Source organism: Salvelinus alpinus, chromosome 5 (genome assembly GCF_045679555.1).
Source record: "Salvelinus alpinus chromosome 5, SLU_Salpinus.1, whole genome shotgun sequence".
Taxonomy (NCBI): Eukaryota; Metazoa; Chordata; class Actinopteri; order Salmoniformes; family Salmonidae; genus Salvelinus; species Salvelinus alpinus.
Window position 1 is genome coordinate 27,897,761 of NC_092090.1, and position 16,805 is coordinate 27,914,565.

At 42.9% G+C, this 16,805-nt stretch overlaps 1 protein-coding gene across 3 annotated transcripts in view; it reads right to left on the reverse strand.

Moving 5' to 3' along the window:
* Positions 1-11,585: 11,585 nt before the first annotated feature.
* The window catches only part of LOC139575830 (ubiquitin carboxyl-terminal hydrolase CYLD-like), a 35,059-nt gene continuing 29,839 nt past the window's right edge, over positions 11,586-16,805 (reverse strand). For all 3 annotated transcript variants that reach the window (XM_071401179.1, XM_071401178.1, XM_071401177.1), the window contains 4 exons: positions 14,917-15,025; positions 14,646-14,764; positions 13,695-13,911; positions 11,586-13,406 (listed from right to left, as the gene is read on the reverse strand). In XM_071401179.1, coding sequence (XP_071257280.1) covers positions 13,222-13,406; positions 13,695-13,911; positions 14,646-14,764; positions 14,917-15,025 — 630 coding nt within the window. In that variant the 3' untranslated portion in view covers positions 11,586-13,221. The remainder of the gene's footprint in view (positions 13,407-13,694; positions 13,912-14,645; positions 14,765-14,916; positions 15,026-16,805) is intronic.

Here is a 16,805-nt window from a genome sequence, read left to right on the forward strand (position 1 = left end):
AAACACTCACTGATACTCCAACACACATACAAACACTCACTGATACTCCAACACACATACAAACACTCACTGATACTCCAACACACATACAAACACTCACTGATACTCCAACACACATACAAACACTCACTGATACTCCAACACACATACAAACACTCACTGATACTCCAACACACATACAAACACTCACTGATACTCCAACACACATACAAACACTCACTGATACTCCAACACACATACAAACACTCACTGATACTCCAACACACACAAACACTCACTGATACTCCAACACACACACAAACACTCACTGATACTCCAACACACATACAAACACTCACTGATACTCCAACACACACAAACACTCACTGATACTCCAACACACAAACACTCACTGATACTCCAACACACAAACACTCACTGATACTCCAACACACAAACACTCACTGATACTCCAACACACATACAAACACTCACTGATACTCCAACACACACATAAACACTCACTGATACTCCAACACACACATAAACACTCACTGATACTCCAACACACATACAAACACTCACTGATACTCCAACACACATAAACACTCACTGATACTCCAACACACATAAACACTCACTGATACTCCAACACACACAAACACTCACTGATACTCCAACACACACACACAAACACTCACTGATACTCCAACACACATACAAACACTCACTGATACTCCAACACACATAAACACTTACTGATACTCCAACACACATAAACACTCACTGATACTCCAACACACATAAACACTCACTGATACTCCAACACACATACAAACACTCACTGATACTCCAACACACAAACACTCACTGATACTCCAACACACACACAAACACTCACTGATACTCCAACACACATAAACACTCACTGATACTCCAACACATACAAACACTCAATGATACTCCAACACACATACAAACACTCACTGATACTCCAACACACATACAAACACTCACTGATACTCCAACACACATACAAACACTCACTGATACTCCAACACACACAAACACTCACTGATACTCCAACACACAAACACTCACTGATACTCCAACACACATAAACACTCACTGATACTCCAACACACACAAACACTCACTGATACTCCAACACACAAACACTCACTGATACTCCAACACACATACAAACACTCACTGATACTCCAACACACACACAAACACTCACTGATACTCCAACACACACACAACCACTCACTGATACTCCAACACACATACAAACACTCACTGATACTCCAACACACATACAAACACTCACTGATACTCCAACACACATACAAACACTCACTGATACTCCAACACACATACAAACACTCACTGATACTCCAACACACATACAAACACTCACTGATACTCCAACACACATACAAACACTCACTGATACTCCAACACACATACAAACACTCACTGATACTCCAACACACATACAAACACTCACTGATACTCCAACACACATACAAACACTCACTGATACTCCAACACACACAAACACTCACTGATACTCCAACACACACACAAACACTCACTGATACTCCAACACACATACAAACACTCACTGATACTCCAACACACATAAACACTCACTGATACTCCAACACACATAAACACTCACTGATACTCCAACACACATACAAACACTCACTGATACTCCAACACACATACAAACACTCACTGATACTCCAACACACATACAAACACTCACTGATACTCCAACACACACACAAACACTCACTGATACTCCAACACACATAAACACTCACTGATACTCCAACACACACACAAACACTCACTGATACTCCAACACACATAAACACTCACTGATACTCCAACACACATAAACACTCACTGATACTCCAACACGCATACAAACACTCACTGATACTCCAACACACATAAACACTCACTGATACTCCAACACACATAAACACTCACTGATACTCCAACACACATAAACACTCACTGATACTCCAACACACATAAACACTCACTGATACTCCAACACACATAAACACTCACTGATACTCCCACACACATACAAACACTCACTGATACTCCAACACACATACAAACACTCACTGATACTCCAACACACACAAACACTCACTGATACTCCAACACACACAAACACTCACTGATACTCCAACACACAAACACTCACTGATACTCCAACACACATACAAACACTCACTGATACTCCAACACACAAACACTCACTGATACTCCAACACACAAACACTCACTGATACTCCAACACACATACAAACACTCACTGATACTCCAACACACATACAAACACTCACTGATACTCCAACACACATACAAACACTCACTGATACTCCAACACACACACAAACACTCACTGATACTCCAACACACACACAAACACTCACTGATACTCCAACACACATACAAACACTCACTGATACTCCAACACACATACAAACACTCACTGATACTCCAACACACACAAACACTCACTGATACTCCAACACACATACAAACACTCACTGATACTCCAACACACATACAAACACTCACTGATACTCCAACACACAAACACTCACTGATACTCCAACACACACACAAACACTCACTGATACTCCAACACACACACAAACACTCACTGATACTCCAACACACATACAAACACTCACTGATACTCCAACACACATAAACACTCACTGATACTCCAACACATATACAAACACTCACTGATACTCCAACACACATAAACACTCACTGATACTCCAACACACATACAAACACTCACTGATATTCCAACACACATAAACACTCACTGATACTCCAACACACATACAAACACTCACTGATACTCCAACACACATACAAACACTCACTGATACTCCAACACACATACAAACACTCACTGATACTCCAACACACATACAAACACTCACTGATACTCCAACACACATACAAACACTCACTGATACTCCAACACACATACAAACACTCACTGATACTCCAACACACATAAACACTCACTGATACTCCAACACACATAAACACTCACTGATACTCCAACACACATAAACACTCACTGATACTCCAACACACACACAAACACTCACTGATACTCCAACAGACATAAACACTCACTGATACTCCAACACACATAAACACTCACTGATACTCCAACACACATACAAACACTCACTGATACTCCAACACACACAAACACTCACTGATACTCCAACACACACAAACACTCACTGATACTCCAACACACACAAACACTCACTGATACTCCAACACACAAACACTCACTGATACTCCAACACACATAAACACTCACTGATACTCCAACACACATAAACACTCACTGATACTCCAACACACATAAACACTCACTGATACTCCAACACACATACAAACACTCACTGATACTCCAACACACACAAACACTCACTGATACTCCAACACACAAACACTCACTGATACTCCAACACACAAACACTCACTGATACTCCAACACACAAACACTCACTGATACTCCAACACACATACAAACACTCACTGATACTCCAACACACACATAAACACTCACTGATACTCCAACACACACATAAACACTCACTGATACTCCAACACACATACAAACACTCACTGATACTCCAACACACATAAACACTCACTGATACTCCAACACACATAAACACTCACTGATACTCCAACACACACAAACACTCACTGATACTCCAACACACACACACAAACACTCACTGATACTCCAACACACATACAAACACTCACTGATACTCCAACACACATAAACACTTACTGATACTCCAACACACATAAACACTCACTGATACTCCAACACACATAAACACTCACTGATACTCCAACACACATACAAACACTCACTGATACTCCAACACACAAACACTCACTGATACTCCAACACACAAACACTCACTGATACTCCAACACACACACAAACACTCACTGATACTCCAACACACATAAACACTCACTGATACTCCAACACATACAAACACTCACTGATACTCCAACACACATACAAACACTCACTGATACTCCAACACACATACAAACACTCACTGATACTCCAACACACATACAAACACTCACTGATACTCCAACACACACAAACACTCACTGATACTCCAACACACAAACACTCACTGATACTCCAACACACATAAACACTCACTGATACTCCAACACACAAACACTCACTGATACTCCAACACACATAAACACTCACTGATACTCCAACACACATAAACACTCACTGATACTCCAACACACATAAACACTCACTGATACTCCAACACACATACAAACACTCACTGATACTCCAACACACACAAACACTCACTGATACTCCAACACACAAACACTCACTGATACTCCAACACACAAACACTCACTGATACTCCAACACACATAAACACTCACTGATACTCCAACACACATAAACACTCACTGATACTCCAACACACACACAAACACTCACTGATACTCCAACAGACATAAACACTCACTGATACTCCAACACACATAAACACTCACTGATACTCCAACACACATACAAACACTCACTGATACTCCAACACACACAAACACTCACTGATACTCCAACACACACAAACACTCACTGATACTCCAACACACACAAACACTCACTGATACTCCAACACACAAACACTCACTGATACTCCAACACACATAAACACTCACTGATACTCCAACACACATAAACACTCACTGATACTCCAACACACATAAACACTCACTGATACTCCAACACACATACAAACACTCACTGATACTCCAACACACACAAACACTCACTGATACTCCAACACACAAACACTCACTGATACTCCAACACACAAACACTCACTGATACTCCAACACACAAACACTCACTGATACTCCAACACACATACAAACACTCACTGATACTCCAACACACACATAAACACTCACTGATACTCCAACACACACATAAACACTCACTGATACTCCAACACACATACAAACACTCACTGATACTCCAACACACATAAACACTCACTGATACTCCAACACACATAAACACTCACTGATACTCCAACACACACAAACACTCACTGATACTCCAACACACACACACAAACACTCACTGATACTCCAACACACATACAAACACTCACTGATACTCCAACACACATAAACACTTACTGATACTCCAACACACATAAACACTCACTGATACTCCAACACACATAAACACTCACTGATACTCCAACACACATACAAACACTCACTGATACTCCAACACACAAACACTCACTGATACTCCAACACACACACAAACACTCACTGATACTCCAACACACATAAACACTCACTGATACTCCAACACATACAAACACTCACTGATACTCCAACACACATACAAACACTCACTGATACTCCAACACACATACAAACACTCACTGATACTCCAACACACATACAAACACTCACTGATACTCCAACACACACAAACACTCACTGATACTCCAACACACAAACACTCACTGATACTCCAACACACATAAACACTCACTGATACTCCAACACACAAACACTCACTGATACTCCAACACACATAAACACTCACTGATACTCCAACACACATAAACACTCACTGATACTCCAACACACATAAACACTCACTGATACTCCAACACACATACAAACACTCACTGATACTCCAACACACACAAACACTCACTGATACTCCAACACACAAACACTCACTGATACTCCAACACACAAACACTCACTGATACTCCAACACACAAACACTCACTGATACTCCAACACACATACAAACACTCACTGATACTCCAACACACACATAAACACTCACTGATACTCCAACACACACATAAACACTCACTGATACTCCAACACACATACAAACACTCACTGATACTCCAACACACATAAACACTCACTGATACTCCAACACACATAAACACTCACTGATACTCCAACACACACACACAAACACTCACTGATACTCCAACACACACACACAAACACTCACTGATACTCCAACACACATACAAACACTCACTGATACTCCAACACACATAAACACTTACTGATACTCCAACACACATAAACACTCACTCCCATCATTTGCTCACACACACATATAATATGCATACTTTTACACTGACTCTACATCCTGATGCCTAGTCAGCTTACCCCTATACATATCTACCCCTAATGATCCAGTATCCCTTCACTTTGCAAATATGCTACTGGAACCGACCCTGTATATAGTATGCTTACTTTCTTTATCGTGTTCTTCTTATTTCATATCTCGTGTGTCTTTGTTCTACCTTGTTATTTTTAGTATTACATTGTTATTGATTACTGCATTGTTGGTGTTAGAGTTTGGAAGAAAGGCCTTTCACTGTACTTGTGCATGTGACATTAAAACTTGAAACACTCACTCATATTTAATCTGGAAAGCAGCTTGCATGCCAATCCAGTCAGCACCTGTAAACAATGCAGTGTTAAAGGTAGCAGCAGGAGGGGAATAGGCAGTACACAGGTGTGTGGGCCTACACGCACACACACAGACACCACCAGTCCCATCCCACTGCCATTGCTGCCACGTCTTGCTGTCACTCCCAGCCCTCTTATCATTACAGGCGCCATACAGATCCCCAGTGGGGGCCACCGGCCCAGCGCCATACAGACCCCCAGAGGGGGCCACCGGCCCAGCCTGCCCCCCCCCCCTTCTCCGTACACACACTACAGAGCAGTGATGGGCAATAAAAACACTTCACACCTTAAGTGAAAGACACGACTTAAAATATTTTACGCACATCCTGCATATGCAATTTGCCCACACCTGGCTGTTAGGAGGAACAACATCTGGCAACGGTTGCTTTAGAGGCAATTAATTCTTCATCCGTCACTAGCATCCTCCTACTGAACATCATTTCAGAGGGGGGAGTTGTTGTGTAAGCAACACAGGTATGTGAAGAGATACATACATAAGTGAGTGAACCGGTTCATCTGTGGAGAGCAGAAGGGAGGTGTAGTACTTGACCCTCATGTTGCATCAAATAGAACAATGTTTTCCGTTACAAGACGCATGCGTCATTCCTACATCAAAATGTTGAGGTATGATTACAAACTCATTTTGTCAGGAAATAGTATTTGAATCAGAATATAGTTTAGAGTTGGAGCCCCAAAATTGCCCTCGCTGGAAGCCTGTGTTTCAGACATAAGGAAGTGGATGGCTGCAAACTTTCTACTTTTAAACTCGGACAAAACAGAGATGCTTGTCTTAGGTCCCAAGAAACAAAGAGATCTTCTGTTGAATCTGACAATTAATCTTGATGGTTGTACAGTCGTCACAAATAAAACTGTGAAGGACCTCGGCGTTACTCTGGACCCTGATCTCTCTTTTGACGAACATATCAAGACCGTTTCAAGGACAGCTTTTTTCCATCTACGTAACATTGCAAAAATCTGAAATTTTCGTTCCAAAAATAAATGATGCAGAAAAATGTATCCATGCTTTTGTTACTTCTAGGTTAGACTACTGCAATGCTCTACTTTCCAGCTACCCGGAAAAGGCACTAAATAAACTTCAGTTAGTGCTAAATACGGCTGCTAGAATCCTGACAAGAACCCCAAAATTTGATCATATTACTCCAGTGCTAGCCTCCCTACACTGGCTTCCTGTTAAGGCAAGGACTGATTTCAAGGTTTTACTGCTAACCTACAAAGCATAACATGGGCTTGCTCCTACCTATCTATCCGATTTGGTCCTGCCGTACATACCTACATGTACGCTACGGTCACAAGACGCAGGCCTCCTAATTGTCCCTAGAATTTCTAAGCAAACAGCTGGAGGCAGAATTTTCTCCTATAGAGCTCAATTTTTATGGAATGGTCTGCCTACCCATGTGAGAGACGCAGACTCGGTCTCAACCTTTAAGTCTTTATTGAAGACTCATCTCTTCAGTAGGTCCTATGATTGAGTGTAGTCTGGCCCAGGAGTGTGAAGGTGAATGGAAAGGCACAGGAGCAACAAACCGCCATTGCAGTCTCTGCCTGGCCGGTTCCCCTCTCTCCACTGGGATTCTCTGCCTCTAACCCTATTACAGGAGCTGAATCACTGGCTTACTGGTGCTCTTCCATGCCATCCCTAGGAGGGGTGCGTCACTTGAGTGGGTTGAGTCACTGATGTGGTCTTCCTGTCTGGGTTGGCGCCCCACCTTCGGTTGTGCAATGCCGGAGATCTTTGTGGGCTATACTCGGCCTTGTCTCAGGATGGTAAGTTGGTGGTTGAAGATATCCCTCTAGTGGTGTGGGGGCTGTGCTTTGGCAAAGTGGGTGGGGTTATATCCTGCCTGTTTGGCCCTGTCTGGGGGTATCATCGGATGGGGCCACAGTGTCTCCTGACTCCTCCTGCCTCAGCCTCCAGTATTTATGCTGCAGTAGTTTATGTGTCGGGAGGCTAGGGTCAGTCTGTTATATCTGGAGTATTTCTCCTGTCTTATCCGGTGTCCTGTGTGAATTTAACTATGCTCTCTAATTCTCTCTTTCTTTCTCTCTCTTGGAGGACCTGAGCCCTAGGACCATGCCTCAGGACTACCTGGCATGATGACTCCTTGCTGTCCCCAGTCCACCTGGCCGTGCTGCTGCTCCAGTTTCAACTGTTCTGCCTGCGGCTATGGAACCCTGACCTGTTCACCGGACGTGCTACCTGTCCCAGACCTGCTGTTTTCAACTCTAGAGACAGCAGGAGCGGTAGAGGTGCTGACCTGTTGCACCCTCGACAACTACTGTGATTATTATTATTATTATTATTATTTGACCATGCTGGTCATTTATGAACATTTTAACATCTTGGCCATGTTCTGTTATAATCTCCACCCGGCCCAGCCAGAAGAGGACTGGCCACCCCTCATAGCCTGGTTCCTCTAAGTTTCTTCCTAGGTTTTGGCCTTTCTAGGGAGTTCTTCCTAGCCACCGTGCTTCTACACCTGCATTGCTTACCGTTTGGGGTTTTAGGCTGGGTTTCTGTACAGCACTTTGAGATATCAGCTGATCTAAGAAAGGCTATGTAAATAAATTTGATTTGAGTAGTTTCTGTGTCAAAAACATGTTATTAAATTTAAGTATGAAAAATAACTGCTTCTGCAGCTGGCCATTTGAACAGGATTGCGAATGAATGGAAACTATCTTACAACACAGATATTTAAAAGGTCTCAAAGTGATTGAAGAACTGCAGAGTTAATACTTTCAGTTCTAAACATTAGTTTGATTGCACTGCTTTGACTTCATCAGACTGTGACCTTTAAAGCCACTAAATAAAACCCCTTATCACAATAGAGTTAAAACAGCACCTAAGTGGTATATTGAGTTAGGACTGATTGGCTTGAAATTGTTCTCTCTCAGCTCCCTTTTCATCTTTAGTGTCGGAAGTCACTGTTTTCCTGTTGTCTGAATGGGCTTTTACATTTACCTTCTCTCTCCAGGCTCTGATAGGATTTCTTTGTTTACTGGCTGTCTTTCCCATGGGAATGAGACTGGATTTCAAGTGCAATGCTGAGTGTGAACCAACCATTCTGCATTCCTATGTATAGTAGACAGGCAGCAGAATCACTACCTGATGTGATGGGAGGCTGTTTACAATAAAAACCATACCGCCCATGTCTTTTTCAAGGTCCTGTGCATGGATTAGATGGGAGAATACCAAGAACAACATCAGCCAATCTTGGGAAAGTATAAAAAAAATAAAAAATAAAAAGAACAAAATAGTCCCATATTTTAACTCGGGACTGACTATTATGAGTGAGAAAGAACAGGAAATTCAGACAAAAAAAATACTTCAAACACAACACCAAAATAAAAGTGAGAAAGTGATCCTGAGAGTGTCTGTCTGGGCTTCTGTTGTGTGTGACTGTACCATAAGTAGACAGTGGTTGGAGAAGATTACAGTCTTGGATCCGCAATGAAAATTGCTTTGTTTCACTTCACTAAAACAGCACAGTAGTAAAAGCAATATTCTGTGTGATTTCCAGGCTAAGTAAGTTCTAGGTCTTTCCAGAGGCCCAATCCACCAGTGTAATACTTGCTCCTGTCCAGTGGAGACTATAGGTTGTAGACCCTGCCACTTTCCCAGCAGCCCCAAACCAGCGGTGTTGGAGGGCCATTGGCTGTTTATCATAAACACAGCCCAGAAAGGTCCATCTGCTTTGATTTTATTTAGCATTCTCCCCCAGGGCCTCTGAGCTGGAGTGAGAATAACAATACTTGAGCCCATCTGCTCCTGAAGTACCAGTCCCGGCTAAATTATCACAAGCTACGAGCGGCTGGCATATGCTGTGGCATTAAGATACAAGAGGGTATTGTGGCGCCAGCTGTTGTGTTGACAAATACTTATCTGGCACTTCTGAAGTCAGCTTGCTAAGCTGGTTTCAAGTTTGACTAAAAACTAAATGGGTGTAAGGTGTGTAAGAGGGTTCCTGTGGGGGAAATGTATATATAATATAGGTTGATTTATCTATTTGTTGCTAAGTGTCTGGGGAATTGGGTCATAGGGTATATGGAACTCAATCCCAACATATAGGCCACGGGGATAATAACAATGAAAAGCCAGTCACACAAGTGGTCAAACAAACTGCCATCTTAAAACTGATCTGTCATTCTTTATTGTTAAGAATATTGCACCCAATTTGTATTTATTTCCTGGACAGCAGATGATTGACTGTTGTTTTAAAGAGGCCTAAACTGGGGCCCATATTGTAATAAGCCTATGACTAAAGGCATAAACCCACTTGCTCACACATTGTCAACAACTGCTTAAACATAGATGAGAGACTTTTCTCAAGAGCTTGAAATTCTGCAGCCCTCACAGACAGGCACTGCAAGTCACTCACTAAGCTGGAAATGTAGCCATGCACCCGCTGGGCACACACTGGTTGAATCAACGTTGTTTCCACGTCATTTCAATAAAATTACATTGAGCCACGTGGAATAAACATTAAATTGATGTCTGTGCCCAGTGAGTTATGACTAACTCAAAAAGCATACCCTTTTCACTATTTTAACAATGATTGATCAGAGATAGGTTTAAACAATGTAAAGTATTTCTGCCTTTTCCAGTAGACTGTAGTTTGAGGTGATAAAGAGAAGAAAATAGAACCTTGTGTTAATGTGCTGTCTGGGCCTCGAGCTCCCTGTCGGACCAGTGTCCAGCTGCTGTGTCTCTGCCCACGGGGAGGTTAGTCCCATCTGCACCCCGTCTCTCTGACAAACGCATCGACCAGAGCAGAATCCCCGCTGTGCTGAGCCCCTGCAGAGACACCATGCTAATGAGACCTGCACCTCTGTGACAGGTGAGGACACAGACACCAGAGTTGTCATCAAGCTACACGACAAGCGTACCCCAATGCACTCATACTCAGACGCGCCAAACAAAGCAAACTGCCAGGCACATGGCAAACATCTCCAACACACAAAAACACTTTTCATACCTTTCAAAACAGGGGTTTTAATTTAGTTAACATTTACGAGAACAGCACAGACATTCATTTCCATCTGTTATATACTTTACAGATAGATGCACAAGTCAATGTTCATAGATATCCATATAAGAGACTCACAGGCTCCAGTGGAGTAAAGAAAGTCCTCCTGTCTGTCTGTGACGAGCATTAAACTTCAGCAGTGCAGAAACAAGCACACACAGTAATAATGTCCCCTTTGAGGGTCCCTGGGAAAACAATCACAATGGGGCTTTGTGGAGGTTGTAGTCATCTGGAAACCAGCATTGAACCTCCCAACCAGGCCTTCATCATGACATTAAACTACACTACCCAGCATGCCACTGGTGGTAACATTCAGTAGTATTAATGGGACAGCATGAATCACAAGAACTCACTTCAATATCTGGTGAGAGATGGGAGGAGTAAAGATTATATATATATTTTATTTTTATTTTATTTCCTTCAAAAAAGAACATACGAGAATGTAAATATATTCAGATTAAAATATAATTAGGTATATACTGTATTTTAAGTTACTTGATTTTGATCCACGGTTGGGGAGTTGACTGTCACAAATGTATGAAAAAGACACAAAAGGCATATACTGTTTGTCTCATCAGATAGATAAGTATTGAGTATGACAAATGCCAAGCAGGAGTTTACTATGTCTTGAGTGCAGTTAAAAGTTTAGATATAAAATAATTTCGTTTGCTGACACACAATGCCTTGAGACTTACAAAAAAGAAAAATCTAAATTTAAAATTTCAGTTGAATATTTCCACAAACTGTTAATTCAAAAACACCTGCCAGGCTTTAGAGTACCTGACCTGTCCTCTGACTGCACGGAGAACTGTCATACAGCCGCCTTTACCATATATCCATTTGGAACACACACACTTTCATGAAATCTACAAGGTATAATAGGGAAATATGCCAACCATTCTGGTTGATCCTAATGCTATATTTGGTTGACACAAATATACTGTTGGTGGTGGTACACATCTGACATAATGGATCATGGTACTAACTAAGGATGTCTTAAGACACGCTGTTTAAACAGTATACATAGTTGGTTGAGGGTTTTGAACATGGCATTATTTCCACTATGAGTTGAATTATGGAGCGCTCCCATCTCTTACACTGATTAAGAAAAGCAGGACTCCCCCTGCTTTAGGTAAATGAGGTGGCCTCTGTACTTCCATTAACATGGCTTGTTTTTGTTTCGCATGTTTGGTCAGCCGAGGCGAGCATGCCGTCCCCCTCTCTCTCTCTCTCTCTCTCCTCTTCCTCTCCACAGGAAGAGAATAATATTCAGCGGGCTTCTCGTGTCTCCATCGACCGCCGTCCCCCACCACTCAGCTACGAGGCACAGGGAAGCTACTGACGTCAAGATCAGCTTGTTTTGTTGTTCACCACAGAGGGAAAACAAGAAGAACAACACTTCAACAAATGCACAGTGCAAATAAGCTTTTCTCTTTTAAGGTCTCTTCACTTTGGGCAGAGTAGACTGAGGAGACAGGGGCAGGCATTGAGGAGGAGGTGGGGACACAGGGAGAGAGCTCTGGACTGCAGCTCTGCCGTCTGTGTCTGTCTATCTGTCTGGGATTCTCCTGCCCCGGGGGCTCTACTTGTACAGGCTCATGGTGGGGCTCTGGTACATGCACATGTAGGCGTCACACAGCAGACGGCGGGCCTGGCCCTGGATGCTCTTGGGGTCCAGGGCGTGCAGCTCCTCAGGGGTCATCTTCAGATAGGCCCCCACCTCCGGACATGGAGACACCTGGGGGATGTTGAAGCCATTCTGCCCTCCTGTGGAACAACAAACACAGACAGAGCACTCAGATCTGTGGTATTAAAGCAATGGCAAGTGTTCTAGTTATATTTCTATGTAACATAATTTCTGTGTGTGAATTAATCCAAAATATTTACTATTGAGCTGAATATCTACTCATAATTATGAACAATGAGACAATATCATAAAAATAGCTGGTTTGACAGTTCATAATAACTTTGTAAATGATTCAAAATACTGCTTCCCCCACAACAATAAAAAACGAAAAATTATCCAATAACTCCTGAAGATTTTTCTCCCCATACCGTCGCGGTCGGCCATACTGTCGAAGAAGAGCCATGCAGAGTCTTGGTGGCCGTACTTGACGAAGGCCACGTAGTGACTGGTCTCGATGCAGAGCACGGCGAACAGCTCCATCCGCTGGCGAGGGAAGCTACCCTGCCGCCACACACCCTCTTGCAGTTCCTTGGGGACGGACAACTTGCCGTGGCGATGGGCCTTCCTCCTCGGGTGGAGGTGAACCTGAGGGAACACATACACAGACATAATGGTTGGAAATAAGTATTTACCTATTTCTTGGGGATTTGTAAGTATTTCTATGCACTAGTTATAAATCGGTCTAATAACAGTTCTCACAGATCGATGGCAACTACAGCGTAAAGAAAAAACTGAAGAATGACAAGTTTCACAATTAATTAATTAAAAATTATTATTATTATATTTTTTTTATCAACTACACATATATTCAGAGTTTGGCAAAAATATTCACATATGTGCCTCAAAGTTCAAGGTAAATATTTTTTCTTCAGCTATAAGTTATTTAAGCAATAAGGCACGAGGGGGTATGGTATATGGCCAATATACCATGGCTAATGGCTGTTCTTAAGCACGACGCAACGAGGAGTCCCTGGATACAGCCCTTAGCCGTGGTATATTGGTCATATACCACAAACCCCCGAGGTGCCTTATTGCTATTATAAACTGATTACCCACGTAATTAGAGAAGTAAAAATACATGTTGTCATAGCCGTGGTATATCAGACCTTATACCACGGGTATCAGCCAATCAGCATTCAGGGCTCAAACCACCCAGTACAAAATACAACTTAGAAAGTTACATGAAACTCAGTCATTCCTTAGGACTTGTCACCCCCAAGTGGATTGTACTGGAACTACACTGCTTTACAACTACTGCAAGTCCCTGATGAGATCCCCTTAGTTTATATGTTGGTGGAATGGCACCCTCTGTCTGTTACCTGTGTATTGCACTTTTCACAGAACTGTTTTATCTTCCCGGCAGTGATGTCACCGTCCTCGTAGCACTCCCTGCATTCATACAGAGCCAGACCCCCGCAGATTCGACACTCCCTGGGAGCTGAGCGAGAAGCACAGGGTTGAGGGTTGACTATACACACCCACACACAACCATATGTCGATCGAGAACAGTAGATTTCTGATATGGAAAACAGTTATCACATTCAATAATGATAATCCAACCACATTCAAATAAAATAACTTTTTACGCACTGTCTTCAAGTAAGTCTGTGATGTCTAACTCTAGTGAGGGGAAGATCTTGTTGAACATCTTGAAGTCCTTCCCAAAGCGAGGCATCTGGATGATAAGGCAGGAAGGAGCCTGAACAGAGAGAAGACACATGAAGTCACCACATAAAATTTTATTGGTCACATATACATATTTAGCAGATGTTATTTCGGGTGTAGCGAAATGCTTGTGTTCCTAGCTCCAACAGTGCAGTAGTATCTAACAACTCACACAAATCCAAAAGTAAAAGAATGGGATTAAGAAATATATAAATATTAGATCGAGCAATGACGGAGTGGCATTGACTAAAATAATGTAGAATAGAATACAGTATATACATATGAGATGAGTAAAGTAGTATGTAAACATTATTAAATTGACTAGTGTTCCATTATTAAAGTGGCCAGTGATTCCAAGTCTACAGTATGTCTATAGGGCAGCAGCCTCTTTTATTTGTATTATTTAACTAGGCAAGCCAGTTAAGAAGAAATTCTTATTTACAATGACGGCCTACCCCTGCCAAACCCTAACCAGGACGACGCAGGGCCAACTGTTCGCCGCACTATGGGACTCCCAATCCTGGCCGGTTGTGATACAGCCTGGAATCGAACCAGGGTCTGTAGTGACACCTCTAGCACTGAGATGCAGTGCCTTAGACCGCTGCGCCACTCGGGAGCCTCTAAGGTGCAGGGTTGCGTAACCGGGTGGAAGACTGCTAGTGATGTCTATAAGTCTGATGGTCTTGAGATATAGGCTGTTTTTCAGTCTCTCGGTCCCAGCGTTAATGCACCTGTACTGACCTCGCCTTCCGGGTGATAGCGGGGTGAAGTGGTGGTTGATGTCCTTGAGGATCTTTTTGGCCTTCCTGTGACATCGGGGGCTGTAGGTGTCCTGGAGGGCAGGTAGTTTGCCCTCGGTGATGCGTTGGGAGTTGCCGTACCAGGTGGTGATGCAGCCCAACAGGATGCTCTCAATCGTGCATCTGAAAGTTTGCTTGGGTTTTAGGGGCCAAGCCAAATTTCTTCAGCCTCCTAAGGTTGAAGAGGCGCTGTTGCGCTTTCTTCACCACACTGTCTGTGGTTGGACCATTTCAGATCTTCAGTGATGTGTAAGCCAAAGGGAAGCTTTCCACCTTCTCCACTGCGGTACCGACAATGTGGATAGGGGCGTGCTGCCTCTGCTGTTTCCTGAAGTCCACGATCAGCACTTTTGTTTTGTTGACGTTGAATGAGAATTTATTTTTTACTGGCACCACTCTTCCAGGACTCTCACCTCCTCCCTGTAGGCTGTCATTGATGGTAATCAGGCCTACTACGGTTGTGTCGTCTGCAAACTTGATGATTGAGTTGGAAGCGTGTGTGGCCACGCAGTCATTGATGAACAGGGAGTACAGGAAGGGGCTGAGCACGCACCCTTGTGGGGCCCCAGTGTTGAGGATCAGCAAAGTGGAGGTGTTGTTTCCTACCTTCACCACCTGGGGGCAGCCCATCAGGAAGTCCAGGACCCAGTTGCACAGGCCAGGGTTGAGACCCAGGGCCCCGAGCTTAATGATGAGCTTGGAGGGCACTATGGTGTTGAATGCTGAGCTATAGTCAATAAACAGCATTCTTACATAGGCATTCCTCTTTTCCAGATGGGATAGGTCAGTGTGCAGTGCGATGGCGATTGCATTGTCTGTGGCTCTATTGGGGCGGTAAGCAAATTGAAGTGGGTCTAGGGTGTCAGGTAAGGTAGAGGGTGATATGATCCTTGACTAGTCTCTCAATGCACTTCATGATGACAGAAGTGAGCGCTACGGGGCGTTAGTCATTTAGTTCAGTTACCTTTGCTTTCTTGGGTACAGGAACAATGGTGGACATCTTCAAGCAAGACG